Genomic DNA, 23,337 nt, shown 5'->3' on the forward strand with positions numbered 1-23,337 from the left:
CTTGAACTTGCAACCTCCTGTCTCAGGTTCCTGAGTCACTGAGATTACAACCACTGTGCCTGAAAAATCTTTTAGTCACCATGCTTGGTAGAAAATTTTTTCACATAATGCATAATACACTAAAATGGTAATAACTAACACTATTGAGAGGATTATGGACAAAAAAAAAAAAAATACAGTCACTCACATGAGGAGGCAGGGTCCAAGGAAGGCCAGTTGGGGTTTCCCTCAAATGTATAATAAGGAATATCAAAACCTCCCCATTAGGTGACTTTGCACAAAAACAAAGCTGCCAGGGGAGACTGAGACAGGAAGAATGCGAGCCAGCCATTCCCACACACACCCAGGAACAGGGCGACTATGTACATGTTGGAGAGATGATGTTTTTCTTTGACTCACCCCTGTTCTGAGTGAGACCTTTGGCCTAGTTTTAGAAGCAGGCTGAGCCTAGATAAGCTGAGGCGGAGCTTCCTGAGACAGAAGTTCTGGGCTCTATAAAGCCCAACCAGCCATTGCTGGGCATCTTTCCCAAGGACTGTGAACAGCTAGCTTTCTGCTTGCTCCTCTGGAAATGCAGCGGCTGTTGACTCCAGTGAGGCGGGTCCTGCAGGTGGGAAGAGTGATGCAGGAGGCTTCCCTCGCACCTGCTCGCCTGCTCCCTGCAGCCCACCAAAGGTGAGTCACTTCCTCCCCAGGGACTCCAAATAGGTTACTGTTTGAGAAGTATCATAGACAGTAAAAGATAGGCAGAGGGCTTGCCAGAGGGAAAGCTCACTAGAATCCCTGTCGAAAGTTGGCAAGGCTTGTACACAGCCTTAGAGAAGCAACTTAATTTATCAGCATCTCAGTTACCTCATCCTTAAACATACAGATCCTTTTCTGATCTAGAATTGAAGGATCCCAAACCCCCTGACACATTGCTATTTGGAGACAACAGCATCATTTACTCTGCTAGCTGCAACACAGCAATATTACCAGTACCAGGGTTCACATCTCTCTCCTCTCCTCCACTCTTCGATTACTACCCCTGTCCGGCTCCTGACAAGCCCCTCAGGACTACATAACTATGGTATTAGTAATACCAGTGACTTTAAGTCGCTTCAGCAAGATGCAAAAGGGACTGAGGATAAGAAGTCGTGCTTCTCAGTGCTCTAATTTTATGTAAGGGAAAAATGAAATGTAAAGATAAGAATGTGTGTGTTTATGTGTGTGCTTGCATGTGCCTGTGCAAGAAGATTACAGACATTTCTTTTCTTTGTAAATATCCACTCAATCTACTCTAAGTGTTTGCAGTCTCCTAGTGACGATGGTAACAGCTGTAGTTAGTGCCTTGGGCTCCAAGCCAGCTGTGTGTTATTATCTAGTCCCCAAATCATCCACTACATCTCAAGACTAGCTCTATCTTTTCTTCCAGTTTTACTTTGCACTCCGTAAATACTGAATACCTAGAAAAGAGACTTTTTTTTCTTAGTGCCTTCTCTTACCTGACACTGAGAACCCACATACATGAATATAAGGGGGGAGAGACTAATGCTCATTAACCTCCTTATTTTCCTCATGACTCTCTCATCATCTCCACTCTCCCCATCCCACCTCCGCCACACCACTGCATACCCCAGGTCAGAATTTAACTTGTCTCTGTATTTGTAGAGAAGGAATTACCATGGGTTTGCCTGTTTCAATAAGCAACAGTTGGACAGTAACCCTTAGACAAACCTCAGTCCTCACCAATGTTCTGATATCTTTGATTTATACTCTTGGAACCCTCATTTGCATTTAATTCCATTATCTGTCCCCTGAACTAATGCCAAGAATGCTCATTATAGCTCACATTTTCTCCAAATGTCTATCTCCTCTAATCCAACCTGCATCAGCTTTAAGTCCAAACTAAGAACTACTCCTGCCTTAGCATCCGATTCTTTGTCTCTAAAATTAAGCAAGATCATGGCCCCCACTGCCTGTGTTTCCCACTATTGTTCCCTCCTCCCCTATACACCCATCTCTCCAGGTTCCCTAGTCTGCTCCATCGACCTTGCTGTGACCATGACCCTTTTGTCCCCTTCCAATTCTTTATCAGCAGAAATTTCCTCATCTACCAAGGTAGATCTCAAATGCAGCCTCTCCCATGAAGCCTTTCCTTATCTTCCCACCCATGCACATCTCTGCTTCCTTTGAACTGCAGGATATTGTCCATATCTCTTTTGTGATCCTCATCACATTCCACCTCGTAGTTGGGTTATTCACATGCTCATCTCGTTCCTCGAAATGGTCAAGAACATCATTATGAAACTTGTCCTCTTTTTTATGCAACCACTTTGCCCCCAGGTTAGCAGAGTGCCTGGCCTGTAATAGTTAATTTTGAAGGAGGCAAGATGGAGTAAAGGAAGAAAGGCTTGTTGCATGTTCCCGAACAAACAGATTTGAAATTAGAGTGATTATTTCTTAGAGAAACTGCAAGATTAGAAGGATACTCTTCACTCCAATGCCCTGATACCTCTGGAAACATGGAAATATTTCTTGTTTTCAAGACTCTGAAATTCATGTCCAGAAGTTGTCCTACCAAGACAATTACAAACGTTACCAAATGACTTGTTCTTGGACCTCTCCTAGAACCTCAGATTTCTCCCTGGGAAGCGAGGGAGGAAGTCAGCCTAGGAGAGGCAGAGTAAGAAGGAAGCTGGGGAAAGCCGCTGGGCTAGCAGCTTCAAAGGCTGGCTAACCATTAGCTCCTAGGTACTGGGGAAGTTCCTCCATAAATATTTGAAAGTACAAACTCCATTTATTTGGGGGACACCAAATAAATAGGGCAGATAAATGAATTGCAAACCTTTCCTGTCAGATATTGACACGTATCACTTTGCCTGCTATCTCGCGATCATAGGATTCAATTTGCCTCCCAGCAGTCCCTAAAAGTGACCTTCCCGATGGAAGAATCTGGGGCTTCCAGAGGCACAGAATCCTGAAATGAGGGATAGAACCATTTGATATCAGCTACAGCTCCTATGGTATAGGGATAACTATATCAGTCAAGAACCAAGGAAGTGAAGAGTTGGAAAATTTCTAACACATGAAAAACTGTGACGTTCCTCTGAGCACATCGTCTCACCAGGGTGTACCTTGGTTTCACCATCTGTACAGCAGAGTGTCACTGAAGGGACCAGATCTCAAGTGATTTCCCATGGGAGCCTATGAGCGGTCGACTTGGTGAGCTCTACACTTGGAGCTGGGAGGAGAAACTTAAGATTTTCACCAAGAGTGTTTGAGAGTCAGGTTGAGGAGAAGTGGATGGGTCTAGAAAGGAAATAGATTCTCTTCCCTCTTCTACTGATCCCCATTTTCTCTCTGCCCTCTGTGATCTTGCAGGTTTTCTTGCTCCACTACGTGTTGATCTGTGACAATGTCTGCCTCTTCCTAGGCACAAAGGATGTCTCATTCACTGTTGTCTATCAGCTCTGGGTTGAGGGTACTCAAAAACAGATAGGATGGAATGAAGCAGAAAATGTCCTTAAAAAACAGGAAAATGGTGATTATGTTCTTGTGTGGGAAAAAGAAAAATGGAGGAAAGAGGAAATAAGAGTGACATTTTAAAAATGAGCGATGCTATTCTCCTTTGAAGGCTTGATAAATTTTAACAGTGAAGCCATGTATAGCTTTTTTATTTTGGGGGAGACTTTCTACTACAGATTCAACCTTATTACTTGTAATTGGTCTCTTCAGGTTTTCTATGTTCTCATGGTTCAATTTTGGTAGGTTGTATGTGTCCAGAAATTTGCCAATTTGTTCTAGGTTTTTTAGTTTGTTGACCTTAGTCATTAATAATAAGCCCTAATGATCCTTTGTATTTCTGTGATGTCCGATGTAATATTTTTTTTTCCGTCTCTGATTTGGGTCTTCTCTATTTTTTCTTGGGTAGTCTAGCTAAAGGTTTGTGAATTCTGTTTTTCTTTGCAAAAAACCAACTCCGTTTCATTCATCTTTTGTATTTTTTTTAGTCTTTATTTCACTTTTTTCTGCTCTGATATTGTTTATTGTTTTTGTTCTAATTTGGGGTTTGGTTTGTACTTGCTTTCCTAATTTCTTGAGTCATATCATTGGGTCGTTCATTTGAAATATTTCTATTGGTTTGATGTAGGCACTTATTTCTGTAAACTCTGCTCTTAGTACCACTCTTGCTGTATTGCACAGGTTTTGATATATTTCCATTTTCATTTGTTTTGATTCCTCCATTGACCTACTACTTATTCAAGAGAATGCCGCTTAATTTCCATGTATTTGCATAACTTCTAAAGATCCGCCTACTGCTGATGTCTAGTATTATTCTATTGTGGTTAGAGAAGATACATGCTATGATTTCAAGTTCTTTGAATTTGTTAAGTTTGGTTTTGTTGCCTATAATATGGTCTATCCTAGAGATTGTTCCATATGCCAATAAGAAGAATGTGTTTTCTTCAGCTGTTGGATAAAATATCCTTAAATGTCTCTTAGATTTATTTGGGCCATGGTCTAGTTTTAATTCTGTTGTTTCTTTGTTTACTTTTTGTCTGGGTCATTTGTCCATGGATGAATGTGGGGTGGTGAAGTTGCCCATTATTGTTGTATTATAGTCTATTTCTCCTTTCAGATCTAATAATGTTTGCTTTATACAATTGAATGCTCCTGAATTGGGTTCATATATATTTATGATTATTTCCTCTTGTTGAATTGATTCCTTTATTATATAGTGAGTTTCTGTAGCAGTCTGTTTTATCTGGTAATTTTGGTTTCCTGTGTAGTTTTGGTTTCCATTTACATTGCACCTCTTTTTCTATCTTTTCTCATTCAGTTTATTGTGTATTTCCTGGTGAAGAGAGTTTCTTATACAGAGCATATCATTAGATCTTATTTTTGTTAAAGCTATTTAGTTAGTCTAAATCTTTTAATTTAGAAATTTAATGTTTCCATTCAAGGTTACTACTGATAAGTAAAAGCATTTTGTTAATTCTTCTGGTTGTTTTACATATTCTTTGAAAGGGTTTTATTCTTTTGTGTATCTGCTCTATTATACTTTTGGATATTTTCATAGTAGTGGTTATCATTCCTTACTTTTAGTGTAGGACTCCCTTAAGCATTCTCTATGGGGCTAATCTGGTGGTGATAAATATATTCAATTTATTTTGTTTGTTTGTTTTGAAAAGACTTTATTTCTTCTTCCTTTCTGAAGGATACCTTTGCTGGATATAATATTCTTGGTTGGCAATTTATCCCATTTCTCTAGTTTATGTTTCTACTGAAAAAATCTGTTGTTGGTCTAATGGAGATTACCTTATATGTAACTTGACATATTTCTTTTGCTGTTTTTAGACTTCTCTCTTTGTCTTGTACTTTTGACAAAATATAATTTGCCTTGGAGAAGATATTTTTTCATCCAATCCACTAGAGGTGCATTGAGTTTCCTGAATCTGAATATTCACATGTTTTCCAAGATTTTGTAAGTTTTCAGCAATTATTTTATTGCATAGGTTTCCTGTATCTTTTCTTTTATCTTATCCTGGAATACTCATAATGCAAAAGTTTGCTGGGGTATATGCTTCACATAAGTCTCAAAGGTTTTTTTCATTTCTTCTTGTTCCTCCTTCTCCTCCTCCTCTTCTTTTTCCTTCTCACGATTCTTCTCCTCCTCCTCTTTCTTCTTCTCTTCCTCCTTTTTCTTTTCCTCCTCTTCCTTTTCCTTCTTCTCCTCCTTCTTCTTCTCTGGGTTACTTTGAAAGACCTGTCTTTTCAGGTTCAGAAATTATTACATTATTTCATCTGCCTGCTCTATTATGCTGTTGAGGCTCTCAATTATATTTTATGTCATTTAATGAGCTTTTTAGCTCCAATATTTTCCTTTGGTTCCTTCTTATGATCGTTGTCTCTTTGTTTGATTCCTCATTTGTATCATGAATTATCTCCCTAATTTCATTGAATTGTCTGTATTCTTTTTGTATCTCATTAAGTGTCCTTAAAAATCATTATTTTCTATTCTTTTTCAGGCAATTCATCATTTTCCCTTTCTTTGGGGTTTGTTGCTAGAGAGTTATTTTGTTCCTTTACAAATTTCACATTACCTTGTTTTTCATGCTTCTAGTGGGCCTACATTGGTATTTGTGCATCTGGTGGATCAATAAAGTGTGACTTTCATAGTAAAAGATTTTCTCCTGGTTATGTGTCATAGGGTATTGGTTAGATATGCTGAATTGGGTTGGTTCCAGGTGAACACTTTAATGTAGTAACTGTGTAGCTTCATCAACTATAATTAATGTCAGTGATGTCATTGGGCTATAGGTGTTATAGGATTATATCATTAGCTGGAATACTGGTCTCTTAGGTAAGGAGGTTTCACTAGCAGCTCAGGATCTGGTGCTCTGTGTATGTCGGGGAGTCGGGGGGGGTCCTGTTAATTCTTACAGATGATGTGATGGCGAGTCCACTCTGGAGGGCCTAGGCATGTGTGGCACTGAATGTTCAGAGTGAGGTCAGTATCCGAGGGCTACACAGGAGCTGAGCTGCACTAGTGAGCCCAGACAGGGCAACTGTAAGTGGCTAAAGGTTATGGATATCATTATATGATCTCCAGGAACCGATCTACTCAGGGAAGTCTGCTTTCTGCTTCTTGGGGTTTCAGTGACCTGAGCTGGACTTCTCAACTACTTCTTGGGGGCTGCAGGAGGATAGGTAAGGTCACCTGGCTGCTTCCTAGGGCCTTTGTGAGATGATCCACTCAGGGATGACTGCTTGCCCATCTGCTTCCTAGGGCCAAGAGTGGGTAGATAGGGCCACATGGCTACTTCATGAGATTGGGTTGGCCAAGCTGATGGGGGGTAGTTGCTTCTTCACAGAACCTGAGATGGGCAGGATCTCAAGGTAACACTGTGTGGCAGAAACATGGGTGATGGAGGACACAGTTTGAATTGGACTCTTTCTTTGGGTGGGGCAATGTAGGAGTGCAGTAAACTGGCAATGTCCTATACTTGGCTAAGTGTCTGCCAAGGCTGCAAATACCATAAGGTAGTGAGGACTTCTGGTTGCCTCCTACTTACCCTTTTCCCACTAAGAAAAACACCTCTTGGTTCAGGTTGATATTTAGAGGTAGAATAGGTGCTATTGTTTAGCTCCCTTCTTTATAAGGTTATGATGTATCTCCATGTTCTGCAATGTCTTTGACATATTACCATTTCACTCTAGCACCCTATCTCAAACATGCCCATGAAATAGCTATAGTTTTTCTTTGTGGGGAAGCACCCAAGTACTTCTAGTCAGCCATCTTGATGATGTCACTTCCCTAGTAAAAGTATTAATTTAACTTAGGTTACAATAATGCATACTATAAACTCTGGTTACAATAAGCTAGGTATACATATTATAAACTCTAGATTCACAACTGAAAGAAAAAGAGAGATAAAGTGGAATCATAAATACTTGTTTAATCAGGAAGAATCCATAATAAAAGGGGAATAAAGGAACAAAGAACATAGAAGGCAAGTAGAAACAAATACAGAGATGTATACTTAGTCCCAACTCTAGCAGTATTTACACTAAATATAAAGGGACTAAATATTCCAATTAAAACACATTGTTATCAGGTTTGTTAAGTTTTTCCAAAGACTCAACTACATACAGTGTATAAGAGATATGTGTTAAATATAAAGACCCACAAGTTTGGAAATATAAAAAGAGAAAAAAGACTTTGAGAAGTTGAAAGTATAAACATACAGAATTACTATACAAATAGTAATTTAAAAGCTAATATAGATATATTGACCAGGAAAAGTAGACTGTATATTAAGAGTATAAAGATAAAACAGTCAATTCAACAGAAAGATATACTACTAAAATTTTACATGTTTGATAATATAGCTTCAAAACATATTAAAACATGAACTGAATGGTTGCTATATTACTGTTTTTTTTTTTTTTTTTTGAGGAAATTGGCTACAGACCTTTATGATTGTTATCTCTACCACAGGTTTTCTACTATCTCTGCTGTCCCCCTCACCAAAACAGATACTTGGCCAAAAGATGTGGGCATCCTTGCCTTGGAGGTCTACTTCCCAGCCCAATACGTGGACCAAACTGACTTAGAGAAGTACAACAACGTGGAAGCAGGGAAGTATACAGTGGGCTTGGGTCAAACCCATATGGGCTTTTGCTCAGTCCAGGAGGACATCAACTCCCTCTGCCTGACAGTGGTACAACGGCTGATGGAGCGCACACAGCTCCCATGGGACTCTGTGGGCCGGCTGGAAGTGGGCACGGAGACCATCATTGACAAGTCCAAGGCTGTCAAAACAGTGCTCATGGAACTCTTCCAGGATTCTGGCAACACTGACATTGAGGGCATAGATACCACCAATGCATGCTATGGTGGCACTGCATCCCTCTTCAATGCTGCCAACTGGATGGAGTCTAGCTACTGGGATGGTAGGTGCTGCCAGGGGCATTATGTAAGATAGGAGTTTGTGAGGCTGGGGTTGTGGCTCAGTGGTAGAGCACTTGTGAGGCACTGGGTTTGATTCTCAGCACCACATATAAATGAATGAATAAAATAAAGGTCTATCAACATCTAAAAAAATATTTAAAAATAAGAAAGAAGCTTTGGTTGGAGGCTGGATCTTATTAGATTTGCTCTTAATTTCCCAGAGGGCTTTATCCCAGGAGGGAAAGACAGTTTATTCACATACTGCTGGTATTATCCAATAGCGACCAAAATACAACCACTTAGGCATGGATAGCTTTATACAGTCAAGTAGCATGTTCACATAGCTGTTCATTTAATTATTACAGCAGAGTAGATGTGGGTGTTACATCTTCTTATAGATGAGAAAATGGAAGATCTGTTAGCTAACCCATAGTGAATGCAGAGGCAAGACACACAAATCAAATCCCATATACTTCTCACTTTACTGTACCTATTTCTCTTAAACATCTTCTAAGTCTCTGAGAGATTAGTGATGGTAAAGGTTTATACAAATTTATATAGTAAAGGGAAAACTCTGGCAGAAAGAATTGCAGGGCAAACTGTTAGCATAGTATTTTGCTCTTTCTTTGTTTCTTGGCTCCTAGGATATTGATTTTGCTTAATGTACAAACAATACCTGTGTCATATTTATATCTTCCTTCAAAGCTATACTGGAGGAATATACCACCAGTTTTTTTTTGTTTTTTTTTTTGGGGGGGGGAGTGTGCTGGGGATCGAACCCAGGGCTTGTGCTTACAAGGCAAGCACTCTACTGACTGAGCTATCTCCCTAGCCCCCTACCACCAGTTTTGATGGAAACAAAATCACCAACGGAAACAGCATGGAAACCCTAGCTCTTTCAGTAATTGCTGACAATTCCCTTAAACTCTTGGAAACTCAAAGTTCTTATTTGCTTATCTACCCTGCAGGGCCAGTAAGAAAATTGAATAAAATAATACACAGGGATATGAAAGACAGTAACTTGGCCATCAAGGTACTCTATGTTTGCTGAGTTCAAAACTAGGACTAAAAACCTTGAAAACCATTGTAAACATTAATTATTGTAAGAATAGTTATAAAGTTTTAATGTTGATGGGAGCTTAGAAATTACTTAATGAAATATTCTTTGCTTTAAAAAAGAGGCCCAAAGAAGTTTTAATAGTCTATCTCTGTTCACACAGTAAGACTGTGTCATTCCAAAAGCCCATTCAGTGCTTTCTCAGTTGTTCTACATGGCCATACCATTAATGATTCCATTAATATAGGATGTTCCAGTCTCCACATCATCAAATCTGTTTTTACAGTGCATCTCTTGCTTGACACTTGTATATCTACCTCTTTAGCCAACCTTACCACCATTACCTCCACCAATATGTTCAACAAAGCTTTGAGTGGGAGGGTAGAAATGACGAATGGGTCTTTAACCAAAAATCAGAAAGCCTATTCTTGGGAGCACTGTCAGCTTTATGTAGTTTCAAATGGGTAGATTTGGCTGAGTTGCTGATTATTCCAAAGTGGAGGGCTGGAAATGCATCCTTCTTTAACATAATGTGTTGGTAGAAAAATAATGACAAAACCCCAAAACTATTGAAATGTGGATTTTTAGTCTTGTATGTGTCTAAGCTTGAACCTGAACATCAGCACTACACACCTGAAGGTGATGCCAATCACCAGGACCAAAAGAGGCTGATGTGGATGAGATCTCTGTTTCTGACCTAGTCAGCCTTCTGCCTGTCCACCTGGGGAACTTCAAGTGGGAGGGAGTGGCTCTGGGACTCAGGAGGAATTTCTGAACCATTCCAGAGAAGAGAGAGGAGTATGAGGGAAGGAAAGAGTGGGACTGGCTCAGATCATCTGGAAGAGCCATGTTTTATTGTATTTTTTAAAAAAATGAAAGTAATTGAAACTTGTAGTTGAAAAAATATACATATACACATACACTAAAGTTAAGAAAAAGTTCCTTTTTAACACCCCATTACGGCTTCCCAGAATTTAACACTCATAGTTTCTATGTATGCTCCCAAATTTTTCTGTGTGCCTACAAGCATGCACATGTTTATTTAGTTTTAAAAACTATACATATTATTCATTATCTCTGATATCTTAGAGATCATTCTATATCAACATATATAAAGTCTACATCATTTTTTAAAAAGCTACATAATATATTCTATTGATGTATATGCCAAACTTTAATTAATTTTACACTGATGGATATTTAGATTGTTGTATTTTGGCAATTATAAGTAATGTTTTAAAGAACACTTTATAATAGTTTTACATTCATGCAACAATATGTTATAAAAATAAAATCCTAAAAGTTGAATTGTAGGATATGTTTATTTAAAGGTTTGTTTAAAATGTACCAAATTGATCTCCAAAATGTTGTGTTAAATTGCATTTCTACAACACGTATTTTCAAGTCTTTTAGTCTTTGTCAACTTATTAAAATCATACTGATTTCTATTTGCTTTTCTTTCATTATAAGAGAGCTTGAATATTTTTTACAATATCTACAGACCATTTTTGCATTCCATAACTTATCCTTGTTATGAGACCTTTATAAATGAAGGAAAGTAAGTTTTGTTGTTTGTATATATTGTAAATATTTCCCAAGTTATTTTCTTTTTACTTTGTTAAGAGAAGGTCCTTGGACTTTAATGAATTTGGGTTGGTGTCCTGACTCTGAATCTTTGTCTTACCATTTAGCTATGTGATTTTGGGCAAGTGACTTAAATTCTTAGGGCCTCAATTTCTTCATTTATAAAGAGGAGCTTACTCTATCTGCTACATAGGATTATTGTGAAGTTTAAATTATATGAAAATCTTGCTTCCAGCACAGGGTTGGTGTGAATGCTGGGGGCTTCCTCATGGGTTAGATAGAACACTAAAATGGCTACCAAGTCTGTTCTATAGATTCAAGTTTTGATGGCAGTACTTTTATTGGGTAAGAGTGGAATGAATAAAAGTCTGTCATAGAGTTAGGTAGTATGAATCATTTACATGAATTGTGGTTACTTAATGTAAATTCTTCAGGGTACATGGTTTTATGATCCATTCAGAACTTGGTTCAACTCTTGAATTCTATATTCACTGGGTATGTGGCCTGAGACAAGTTACTTAATGTTTTTGGAGGGCAACATCTTCATCCATGAATGTAGACATTAACCACCTCATTGGGTTGTTCCAAGAACTGTTTAAAGGTAACTTTTGTCTAATTGGTATTTTAAATGCTAGTTTCCCTCCCTATTTCTTGGCCTTCCTTCTATGGTTTGGGAGATAATTCAGGATCATGGAGAGCTATAGGTGATTGATATGAACCTAAACTGTCTCTACAAGTGCCAATAAATAATTTTTTATTGAATTCAGAAGCAGAATTCTGAATAAATGAGCATTTTGCAGCTAAAACACAAGGCCACTGAGTCTTAAATATGCATTTCAAATCCATCATGAGTTTTTCTACAGCATAAACTCCATGGGACTAGGTTTTTTTGTTTCGTTGCCTCTATTTCCAGTCTCTAAAATTGTGCCTGGCACTTGGTAGGCACTCAGTCTATTCTAGAATTGGCAGTGATACAATAACTTCTTGTTTGTCTTTGCAGGTCGCTATGCACTGGTGGTCTGCGGAGACATCGCAGTCTATCCCAATGGTAATGCTCGCCCCACAGGAGGGGCTGGAGCTGTGGCAATGCTGATTGGGCCCAAGGCCCCTCTAGCCCTGGAGCAAGGTTTGTAGTAACCTGTAACCAAGAGGCTGTGCATGGCATAACCAAACACATAGATAGATTCTAATCCCAAATTGTTACTCAGGGATATGGTATGGGTTTGAGGATGTTGTTGCTTATTTCCGGAATTCTGGTCTTGGGAGCAGAAGGTGGGGAGGAAGAGAAGAGGGGAATCAGAAAGGTTTCTTCTTCTGCATCATCGAGCATTAGGATAGTGATGCATGAAATGAGTGGTACAGATGCTGATGAAGAAAACCTAGGGAACTAAACTGGGAATTGGCAAGGAAAGAAGAGAACTGGATGTAAAGTAAATCTTCCTCTGAGAATTCTGACTTCTATTCCAGGTTTTCTTAAGTCCACATAGATGTAGTGAAGGAAATGTAAATCTCATTTATGTAATACCAACCATCTTTCAATTCCTCTGGAATATGTAAAAGTTTGAATAGGCATTGGTTTTGCAGGGGAGATGAATAAAACCCAGGCAGCTCTTTCGTATGGTTCTCCCATCCTTTCTGCATAAGGTGACCTGCACTGTGTGGTCCCTGAAGCCCTCTGTGTGCCTTTACAGGGCTTAGGGGAACCCATATGGAGAATGCATATGACTTCTACAAGCCGAATTTGGCCTCAGAGTACCCCATGGTGGATGGGAAACTCTCCATCCAGTGCTACTTGCGGGCCTTGGATCGATGTTATGCATCATACCGCCAGAAAATCCAGAAACAGTGGAAGCAAGGTAAGGGATTCAGAGAGCAGGAAGCAGAGATTATTTACATGGACTAAGAATGTAACAAGCTTAAGACTAGGTTTCTTTTCTCCTTCCCTGAAAACCAGGTCAAGAAAAATGTTTCAGATTCCCTTCTTAGACTCTTCCCTGGGTCTGTGCTAAAATCCATTTGAAGGTCATTCAAATTCAAGTACAAAATCGCCTATAACTTAAGCTAAAGAAACAATAAAACAAGCAATCCAGGGCCAAAGTCACAAATACGAAACCAACATGTCCCCTATCTGGGGAGATACTCTTGTGAGTAAGGGCGACCATGTCCTACTGGGGCTGGCATTTACTTCTGTTTAAGTCAGGTGTGATTTGACTCTTGGTTTGTAGTTAATTTTGTTTGTTTGTTTGTTTTTTTGTTTGTTGTACCAGGGAGTGAACCCAGGGGTACATAACCACTGAATCACATCTCTAGCATGTTTTATTTTTTATTTTGAGACAGGGTCTCCCTAAGTTGCTTAGGGCCTTGCTAAGTTGCTGAGACTGGCTTCCAACTTGTGATCCTCCTGAGCTGCTGGGATTACAATTTGTGCCACTGTGCCCAACTTGGTTTGTAGTTTGTAGTCTGATTGATGTTGAAAAATCTTACCTACATTTTAAAAATATGAAGTGGTATAAGTGATTTTTCTCTGGATGATGGCATTACAGGTTGATTTTTATATTCACCTTTAGTTTCTGAATTTTTCTGTTAAGAATATGCACTGCTTTGATAATCAGAGAATAAGAAAATGAGTATTTTTTTTAAATACAGAGAAATCTACTTTTTGAAAAAGTGTTCTTACCAGTTTAGCTATAGCTAAATATGCATTTATAAAAGGCAGGTTTCAGGTGAGAAAAGACATGAACTTGAAGCATCAAAGCATGACCTCTTTTTGCCCCTTTCCACTGGCCTGGGTGGGCACTGCCTACCAGAGGTGACCTCCATGGGTAAGGAGTTGACTCTTCTTTACCTTTGCCCATCCACTGTAAAATTGCTGTTGACTAATTGCTCTCTCCTCTTTTAAATTCTTATGGCATTTCGATTTTGCTCATTGTTCTTATATGGAGTTTGGTGGATGCTGCTTTGAATCACTGCAGAAAATGTATTATCCTTCTCTTCAGAATAAGAGAGAGAGACTATAGTATACAGGCAGAGATACCTGAGCCAGAATTCAAAGCCAACCTTTTTTCAGTTGAATGTCCCTGGACATATAACTTAATAATTTGGAGACCATTTGTTCCTCTGGAAAATGGAGAAAATGATACAACACAAAGTTAATTTGGAGATAGCATCTGTCATAGAGGTTGTCAACAGTAGACACAAGGCATTTCTTTCCATTATTTCATATAGTAAATACATGTAAGATGAACAAATAGCTGAGCTCAGTGGTGCACACCTATAATCCCAGTGACTTGGAGGCTGAGGCAAGTTCAAGGCCAGCCTCAGCAACTTAGGGAGGCCCTAAGCAATTTAGTGAGACTCTGTCTCAACAATGAAAAATAAAAAGGGCTGGGGATGTGTTTCAGTGGTAAAGCACCCCTGGATTCAATCTTTGGCACCAAAAAAAAAAAAAAAAAAAAAAAAAGGAAAAAAGAATGAACAAACTTTATATTCATGTGCTGGAAGTAGGAGCTAGTTCCCTGGGAGGCCTCCAGTCCTTTGGTACAGTTAGATCTCAGGGAGAAGTGCTAAGTGGTGCATCATCATGTCACCTCCTTGCTTTCACACTTACTTTTCCAGCTGGCATTGACCGACCTTTCACCCTGGACGATTTACAGTATATGATCTTTCACACACCCTTTTGCAAGATGGTCCAGAAATCTCTGGCTCGCCTGATGTTCAATGACTTCCTATCATCCAGTGGTGACACACAGACCTTATACCAGGGGCTGGAGGCCTTCAGGTAAGTTCTTTATGGGGAGCCACGAGGCTGAGCCAGGAGAAGGATTCCCCACTCCCTGAATCTGGACTACAGGCGCACCTGTTGGGGATCAAATGGCAATCCTACAATGCAACAGAGAGGACGTCAAGTCCTTACATGGAGAGATGGGTGGGCTAAGTGTGCTTGGGACCCTCCTTGAGTTATCTCAGGGAAGCATGCACAGTTTACCTGCACCTCTGCATTAAGTGACTAAAAGATACCACAGAGAATAAGAAAAGGGGATGGGGGAGAAGGGAGTGTGGTCGCTTCATTCAGTAGATAAATATTTTCTGAGCATCTGCTATGTGCTGACATTGTACTTACTGTGATTCCATGATCCCTTCCTAAGTGGGATCTCATAGTCTACACAGACCCGGATGCACAGAAGCAAATAAATTGTAGGGTCCCATTCTGTCTTATCTTAATGTCTTGCTTGTTGCCTCAGTTTCTCCCATCTACAAAATTAGCATAATCCAGTTCACTCCCTGAGATGTCAAAAAGCAAGAAAAAGGTTATTCATTGGCACATTACTCTAAGGTATTTAGAAAAGATGTATCTGCAATATGAAGAGTTCTTACTGAGTAGGGAATCTTTTTTCTCTTGGTATCGTTTATTTCAAGTTTTGAATTATCCACATCTTCCTCAATTGCTAACTACTACTACTACTACTACTACTACTACTACTACTACTACTACAAACCCTGACACTAAAACATCGAAATTAGCACAAGCACTGCTTATGAGACCATTCCTATCAAAACCAAAGTGTCACATATGCAAAAGAGAATGGCTTAATGTCTTTAATATATAAAGATCTCATCAATAAGGTAAATACTCTAGCAGAAAATGAGTGAAGGATATGAACAAGAAATTTCCTCAAAGAAGGAATGCATATCATCATATTTATTTATTTATTTATTTATTTATTTATTTATTTATTTATGGTACTGGGGATTGAACTCAGAGACACTCAGCCACTACGCCACGTCTTCAGCCCTATTTTATATTTTATTTAGAGACAGGGTTTCACTGAGTTGCCTAGCACCTCACCATTACTGAGGCTGGCTTTGAACTCCCCATCCTCCTGTCTCAGCCTCCTGAGTTCCTGGGATTACAGGCATGCACAAAATATTGTATCAATTTAAAATTCACTGTTATTCATTATTGCATAGCATTTTGCATATGCTCCATAGTAAAAACAAAATGTGAGCAGGTTGCCATGTCTTTCTATAGTCTTAAAAATTTGAATTCCTAGAATTGATGAGGCTATGGGAAAAAGGTGTAACAGTGAATTATAAATTGATACAATGTTTTAAGGACTAGTGGGAGAACATGGAGCAAAAAGTCTTATAGATGTGCATAGCTTTTGTCTTATTAATTCCATATGTTAAAATAACATGTAGCTATTCACTGTAGTATTTTAACTGGTGAGGAACAGGAGTAAGTTAAAGTAGGATATACCTTGTCATGGACCCTGCAATGCTTAAAAATAATGTCATAGGGGCTGATAGGGGCTGGAGGAATAGCTCAGTGCTTAGCATGTGTGAGACCCAGGGTTAAAACTGCAGCTCCAAATAATTGCAACAAGAATAATAATGATAATGTTATATAAGGTAATTTAATGCCATGAAGATATATATGTATATGTACTATATATATCAATTAAATCTGTATATATATATATATATCAATTCATACCTTATGATTGTTTGCTGACTATATATTCTGAGTTAAGAAAGCTTGCTAAATAGAATGTATCACATGATTTTATTTCTGATTTTCTAATAGACTGCATAAAAGGAGAAATTAATTCCATAAGAAAAATATGTCCTAAATTCTATGAACAGTAGAACAGTTAGTGCCATGTTTTTCTTTGAGATTTTCTGTATTTCTGAGTATTCCAATAAAAACATGTACCCCAAAACCTCTCCAGGAGCTATTTCTTTCCCCCTTGTTCCCTCTCCCCTCCTGTGGCCTCTGACCTGCCACCTCTGCTGTTACAGGGAGCTAAAGCTGGAAGATACCTACACCAACAAGGACCTGGACAAAGCACTTCTAAAGGCCTCTCTGGACATGTTCAACAAAAAAACCAAAGCCTCCCTTTACCTTTCCACACACAATGGGAACATGTATACCTCATCCCTGTATGGGTGCCTGGCCTCGCTTCTGTCCCAGTGAGTACTGCTTCTGGTCCACCTCGCACTCCCCATCCCAAGGTCTGAGAAGACAACCAAACCTGGTTCCTCTTCTGGTTCAGACTTAAAAGGAAGGAAGGCATAGAAGTGGGAGGGAGAGAAGAAGGAAAGAAGATGAAAGGTACTTGATTTGAAGGTGTCTGTACAGGCAGATTTCTGTGTTAAATAGTAGTCTCCAAAGTATGTATGCCAGGGATGTGCAAGATCTACCTGGGCACAGCACAAACATAGCAGAAGTTTGGTGCATATTTTTGTCTCATTTACTTAAGAGCTCTGTACTTAGGAGAGAATTTGGGTTAAGAAGGTCTAGCTTTAGAGTCCACAACCTGCATTCAAATCTAGAAACTTTGATCTTGAAAAAATACTTAACCTGGGCCAGGCATGGTGACTTATTCCTGTAGTCTCAGCTACTTGAGATGCTGAGGCAGGAGGATTGCTTGAGCCCGAGAGTTAAGGCCAGCCTGGGCAACGTAGAGATCCTGCCTCAAAAGAGCAGAAAAAACAACCATAAAAATAAAACTATATGTGTCTCACTTTCCATGTCTGTACATATGTTAACAATACCTGCTTTCAAAGTTTTAATGAGGATGAAGTGTCTAAGAACAAAACAACAGTGCTCAGCAGATGTTCAATCGTTAGCTGTTTTTTTTTTCTTCTTCTTATTTTGTGAGATTTGTAGGAAAATATTGCATATGACATAGAAAAATATTTATGGCAGAGTTTGATCAATTTTTTACTGATGGGGGATGATCAAAAAGCTGAGTCGTTACCAGTCAAGTGGAAGCCTAAAGGGCGAGTCCGGGGGCCTGACCTCTACCCGGATGCACCTTCGCTGACTCCAGCTTGACATCATGAGAGGGGAGAAGTTCCTTTTACATCCTGAAATTCTGATGTGTTCCTTGTGCCTTATATGTTTTGGATTTTTCTTGCTCTCCTTTTGCCAAGGTTCCCTACACCTAGTCCTGTCCCCAGGATCTACCAAAAAGCCCTCTTTGTGCACAGTGTTCAGAGTGCATCTCTAGTTGCATGAGGTAGATGGGGACAAAATTGGACTGAGAGGTAGATTATTGTTTTCTCTGAAGTGTCAGGTATGATGCTTATGCGTTCTTGGTTTTGATTTCTTTCCCTGTAGTCACTCTGCTCAGGACTTGGCTGGCTCCAGGATTGGTGCCTTCTCCTATGGCTCTGGCTTAGCAGCAAGTTTGTTTTCATTTCGAGTGTCCCAGGATGCTTCTCCAGGTGAGTCTTAGCTTTCCATCAGGCACTCCTGACAAGATTCATCTAGTGAAAGGAGGCATCTTCCTCCTCACCACTACTGGAGGCTATATTATGTTTTGATTAAGAATAAAGACCCTTGAAGATATTTAAGCAAGGGAATACGTTTGTGTAATTTCTGTAGTTACAGCACTTCCCTGGCTACTACTTAGAGACTAGGTTGAGGAAGAATAAAGGTGGATATAGGGAAACCAGTTAGAGTATTCCTGTGTGATTGTCTAGGCAAGAGTTAATAGTGGTTTAGTTGCAACTGGCTAGAGAGAAGTTTATGGATTTGAGATTTCTAGTCAGTGTTTATTGATTACTTTATGATTGGTATGATCCAGGACACACATCCAAGCACATCTAGGATAAACCTAAACTAAGTGAGTGTGTCTGCCTCTGTGTTAGTCAAAGCAACACTAAGACACTTCCGCCAGGGTGCAAGCTGCCACAGAACCTAGCTCTGCTGGCATTAATGTTTAATGACAGTAAAGAAGGCCTAACAATCTTACTTTTGCTCTCCAGGTTCCCCACTAGACACGCTAGTGTCTAGCATATCAGACCTGCCAAAACGCCTTGCCTCCCGGAAACGCATGTCTCCTGAGGAATTCACAGAAATTATGAACCAAAGGGAGCAATTCTACCACAAGGGTAAGGAAGAGGGCAGAAGAGAGGAGGAGAGGCTAGTCCTCTCACATTCCTTGCCGGTAGCTGGGAACCCAGGATTCACCAGAAATCTAGCGTATCCTGGTCACGGTCTAGACTTTTGTGACATATGATTAGGATAAGATATGTTGTTTAAGGAGTAAAAACTGGGTGGGGAAGCAGAAGGCAGAAGAAGGAGGAAGAAGAAGGAAGCAGCGTGGACCTTCCCAGAACAGATTATAGCTAAGCACACTTCACATACCAGACAATGCTTTCCCATGGAAGCCAGAAGTGTTACAGTCTTTGAAAATGCTCCTGTTTAAATGTTGCAAGACCACAGACTTTAAAGCAAGATATTCAAATCTAAACTTGAGTTGTGTCATTTACTAGCTCTTTGTTTTTGAGAAAATTATTGAACTTTTCTCAGACATCACATTTCTAAAATCACACTAACTGCAGGATTTCCAAAAGAGATTAATTAATGTACTTAAATAAGTTGTCAACAAATATCAATAAGTATTTTTATCTCCTCCCAACTGACCCCTAAAACATAAAACATAAAAACAAAACAAAACAGAAAAACCTCCCCAAAAGCAATAGATGAAAAGGAAAAAAAATGGAGAGATTAGATGGGGGTTTTCAAACAATGGTAACAAGATATGCTCAAGCAAAACTTGAAGCACATGATTTTCAGAGTGCTCTGAAAAGGAGAAAGAACATAAGGAATTGGGAATGTTCCAGGAGACCTTGACCCCGTGGTTGTTATCTCATCTGGAACAAGGACACGTTAGTGAAGACAATAAAAATAAAAATTGGCTCTCTGAGATGCTCATTAATGGAAAAAGCACTAAAGCCCTGCAGTGAATCAGAGCCAGAGATCTTACGACCATGAAGGTAGTATTTATTAGGGAATGGGATGTTCTGAGATAGACATCAACCTAGATACCACTGTCAAAGGGATATGTGAAGATTTTAGTGGATGAAGGGCATGTTTACTGTGGTAAAATGCTAAACTCATGATAAAATAGTTAAATAGTTGGGTAGCCTGAAGTACCTGATCCAGGATGGCACTTCTCTTGTTCTGTGTTCTTTTGTCTTTTCTTTTTTTATGTTTGGTAGTAAGGATTGAACCCAGAGGGTTTTGCCACTAAGCTACATCTCCAGTCCTTTTTATTTTTATATTGAGAGAGTCACTAAATTGCTGAGAGTCTTGCTATATTGCTGAGGTTTGCCTCAAACTTGTGATCCTCCTTTCTCAGCCTCCCAAGTCCTTGGGATTACAAAAGTGCACCACCTTGTCAGACTGGTCCAATTTCTATTTGATGTATCGAAGGTGACCCTGAGTCAGGGGCACTTAATTGTGAACCTGTAGGCATTCCTATTAATATTTTCTCTTCCTCTTTGTGAGTCTTGTCCCTTTTCTTCATTCCACAGTAAATTTCTCACCACCTGGAGACACAAACAACCTTTTCCCGGGTACTTGGTACCTGGAGCGAGTGGATGAAATGCATCGCCGAAAGTATGCCCGGCGTCCCATCTAAAGGTGAGGAGTGAGAGCTTGCAGGGTTGGTGGCCTAAAACCCTGATGCCTTCCTCGGGTGACATGTGAAATTCTGGTAATCCCCTCTGGAGAGCTTCTAATATGGTGGGGGTGGGGATCATACTAGGTGGGCAAATGAAAACCTTTGGAGCTCCTTGCCTTGGAAAGGCAAAAGCTGGGAGAGGAACGTATTCTGAAATCTTGACTATGAAGGGGAAAAAGTCAGACTTGTCTACCTCCTCTAAGAGCCTTAGACAGAACCTCCTCTAGAGCCTTGACTGAAACAAAATCAGCATCTGTAAGAGGAAGTTGGCAGTGACACTGAACCTGCGGAACTCATTGCTCCAAGGAGACGAGATCAGGGACAATGATGATGGCTCCAGAAAGGCAGCCCATTAGTGTGCTGGGGACAGTCATGAAGGAGCAGGATGATTGTGGGGTTCTTTAGAGCCAGAAGCCTTGGCTGGAAGGAGTTTTAGGTTAGGGGCTATGTGACAATTCTCAGGTGTTACAAGATTCCTTCTGGGGAGATGTGAGCCTTGGGAAATTAGTGGGGATGAGTGTAGGGAGAGAAAAGAGTTTAATAGAAGAGGACTGGGGTGAGAGGAAAAGAAAAAGAATTATTTATGTCATTCGAGTATTGAGAATTACAAGCCTGTAGTCTATGAACCCAGGGTATCTGCTTCCGTGTATCTCTCCAATAGATGAGCAGAATGGAAGGACAAGAAGCAATGAACAAATCTCAATGAACACAGTCCCCATATCCAAGTTTTAGAATTATATTTTCTGTTCCTTTGGTAAATGAAGTAGGTAGAATAAGGAGGTATGTCAAGGGCAGAGCATGGAGCAGGGGGAAGAAAGGAAGAAGTTTGTGGATAAAGGAGAGGCACAGACGAGCAGCATGAGAAGAGGCAGGAAAAGGGCAGACCAGGGTGCCCTCAGTTTGACCCTAACCACTGGAGCATTCTCTGTTTCTTTACTTCCCCTGCTAGGCTGCTGAAGTTCTGTAGCTAGGATGTTAGGGGCTGGACAAAGTGGACAGGGGAGCTGACGGGTCAGGGCTGCTGGGTGAGGCTGAGAAGCAGCTCAAAAGACTTGGGTACCACCAGAGAGTTTGTTTGAAATGTAGTTCTTAGAGACAGGTCAGTCAGTGGCAAAGAGATGGCTATTAAATGTGTTTAGCTAATTCAGTCACGAGAAGCCCAGAGAGAGACAGAGACAGAGACGCAGAGACAGAGAAACATTTCTCTTATCTTCTATTCTGCTTATCTATTGGGGTTTTCAAAGGAGGATTTCTTTTTTTTAATCTGTTCTCACTAGTTATACATTACAGTAGAATGCATTTTGACACATCATGCTTAAATGGAGTATCACTTCTTTTTCTGGTTGTACATGATATAGATTCACATGGGTTGTGTGGTCATATATGCACATGGAGTAATAATGTTCGATTCATTCTACTGTCATTCCTGCCCCAACACCCCCTCCCCTCCCTTCACTCTCCTCTGCCTAATCCAAAGTACCTCAAAGGAGAATTTCTCAATCAGCCTTCTTACTTCACAAGTGTCTAGGTGGCATTGTGCCTATCAAGAGAAGACTAGGCTCTTGTACTTTTCTCATGCTGATTATTCACATGAGCAATGAACCTATGACAATGAGATTTTAGCTGAAATGAAGGTGTTATGTCAATGTGGCATTCTGGATTTTTTCCTGCACTGCTCCAACCTACCCAGGCTGTTTTCCTATCACAGACAGAGCTCATGAGGGGGACCACCCCCCGAGACTTGGCTCCTTCAACCTTGGATGCCAGGTCCCTCAAGCATCCAGGATTGAAGCTGAGCTGGCAGTGGGAGCTCCCTAGAACCCAGGATGCTGTTAGGGGAGCACCTTCACACAGCTGTGCCTCAGGCAAGGGGTAGGTACAGGGAGTCAGGGTGCCTAGGATGGGATTCATGACTGAATCTTTTTTGTTTCTTTATGTTCTACAGAATCATGGACTGGTTCCTGGGGAAAGTATGCTAACAGTGCTTCTACCCACGAATCATATATTTCAAATTCCACCCTTAGCTGGTAAATAAATTAGAATTTACATAGTAGCCCCCGTAAGCCTTGGCCCTGTTGTGAGGGACCCCCCTTAGCAGGTGCCTCCTGCCTTGTCCTCTGCAGTCACTGCCACAGGCTCATGGTGCTGTGGACCAGGGCCACAACCTTTGTGAAAGAGGGAGATCGAGGAAAAGAAAGGAGGCCTCTTCCTGAATCCCTGGCCTCCAGAAATGTGGCAGATCAGTTGTCTCCTTCAAGATCCAGATAAACTTCATTTGTTACAGCTTTGATATTATTATTAAACCTCTGTGCTGTTATATTTTTGCTCATTTCTTAAGGTTTCCTATGAATTTTTGAATTTTGTATCTTGTTCTAAGCTAATATATGGCAATTAAAAGGTAAGAAGAAGGAAATGACTCTTGTATTTTCTGGAACCCAAAAAACAAAAGGCAAACAAGTCAATAGGCACTTCAGCGCACCAGAAGAGTATCATCCCCTCTATTTCCTTTCCAATGCCAATCTAATTCTGCTGTGTGTTGAGTGCCATGGAAAATACAAGGTAGGTAAATACAGTGAAACATAACTTCCCCCAATTCTGTGCTGTACAGTCATCCACCAGGCAGGGGCCAGTTGGAGCTGTAGATCAGACCTCATACCTGGCTAGTTTTAGCTACCAGGATCGAGAAATGGAAAAAAAAAAAAAGAAAAAAAAAAAAAGAAAAAAATGTAGGTGTGATGCCTAGCAGCAAAATTTCTATTAAACAGTTTCTCCCTCTTGGATGA

The 23,337-nt window shown here is 40.0% G+C and overlaps 1 protein-coding gene across 2 annotated transcripts; it reads left to right on the top strand.

Annotated features, from left to right (window-relative positions):
- Positions 1 to 516: 516 nt before the first annotated feature.
- Positions 517 to 22,962, top strand: Hmgcs2 (3-hydroxy-3-methylglutaryl-CoA synthase 2). Of its 2 annotated transcripts, none has more exons than XM_047539012.1 (10): positions 517 to 675; positions 7,985 to 8,439; positions 12,079 to 12,204; positions 12,770 to 12,934; positions 14,694 to 14,856; positions 16,878 to 17,048; positions 18,202 to 18,308; positions 18,852 to 18,977; positions 20,406 to 20,514; positions 22,500 to 22,962. In XM_047539012.1, the coding sequence occupies exons 1-9, from the start codon at positions 572 to 574 to the stop codon at positions 20,510 to 20,512; spliced, it is 1,524 nt and encodes a 507-aa protein (XP_047394968.1). In that variant the 5' UTR covers positions 517 to 571; the 3' UTR covers positions 20,513 to 20,514; positions 22,500 to 22,962. The 2 variants fall into 2 exon arrangements, with proteins under 2 accessions (XP_047394968.1, XP_047395054.1); XM_047539098.1 differs by lacking the exon at positions 517 to 675 and adding an exon at positions 2,974 to 3,204.
- Positions 22,963 to 23,337: the final 375 nt, after the last annotated feature.

Source organism: Sciurus carolinensis, chromosome 1, assembly GCF_902686445.1.
Source record: "Sciurus carolinensis chromosome 1, mSciCar1.2, whole genome shotgun sequence".
NCBI lineage: Eukaryota > Metazoa > Chordata > Mammalia > Rodentia > Sciuridae > Sciurus > Sciurus carolinensis.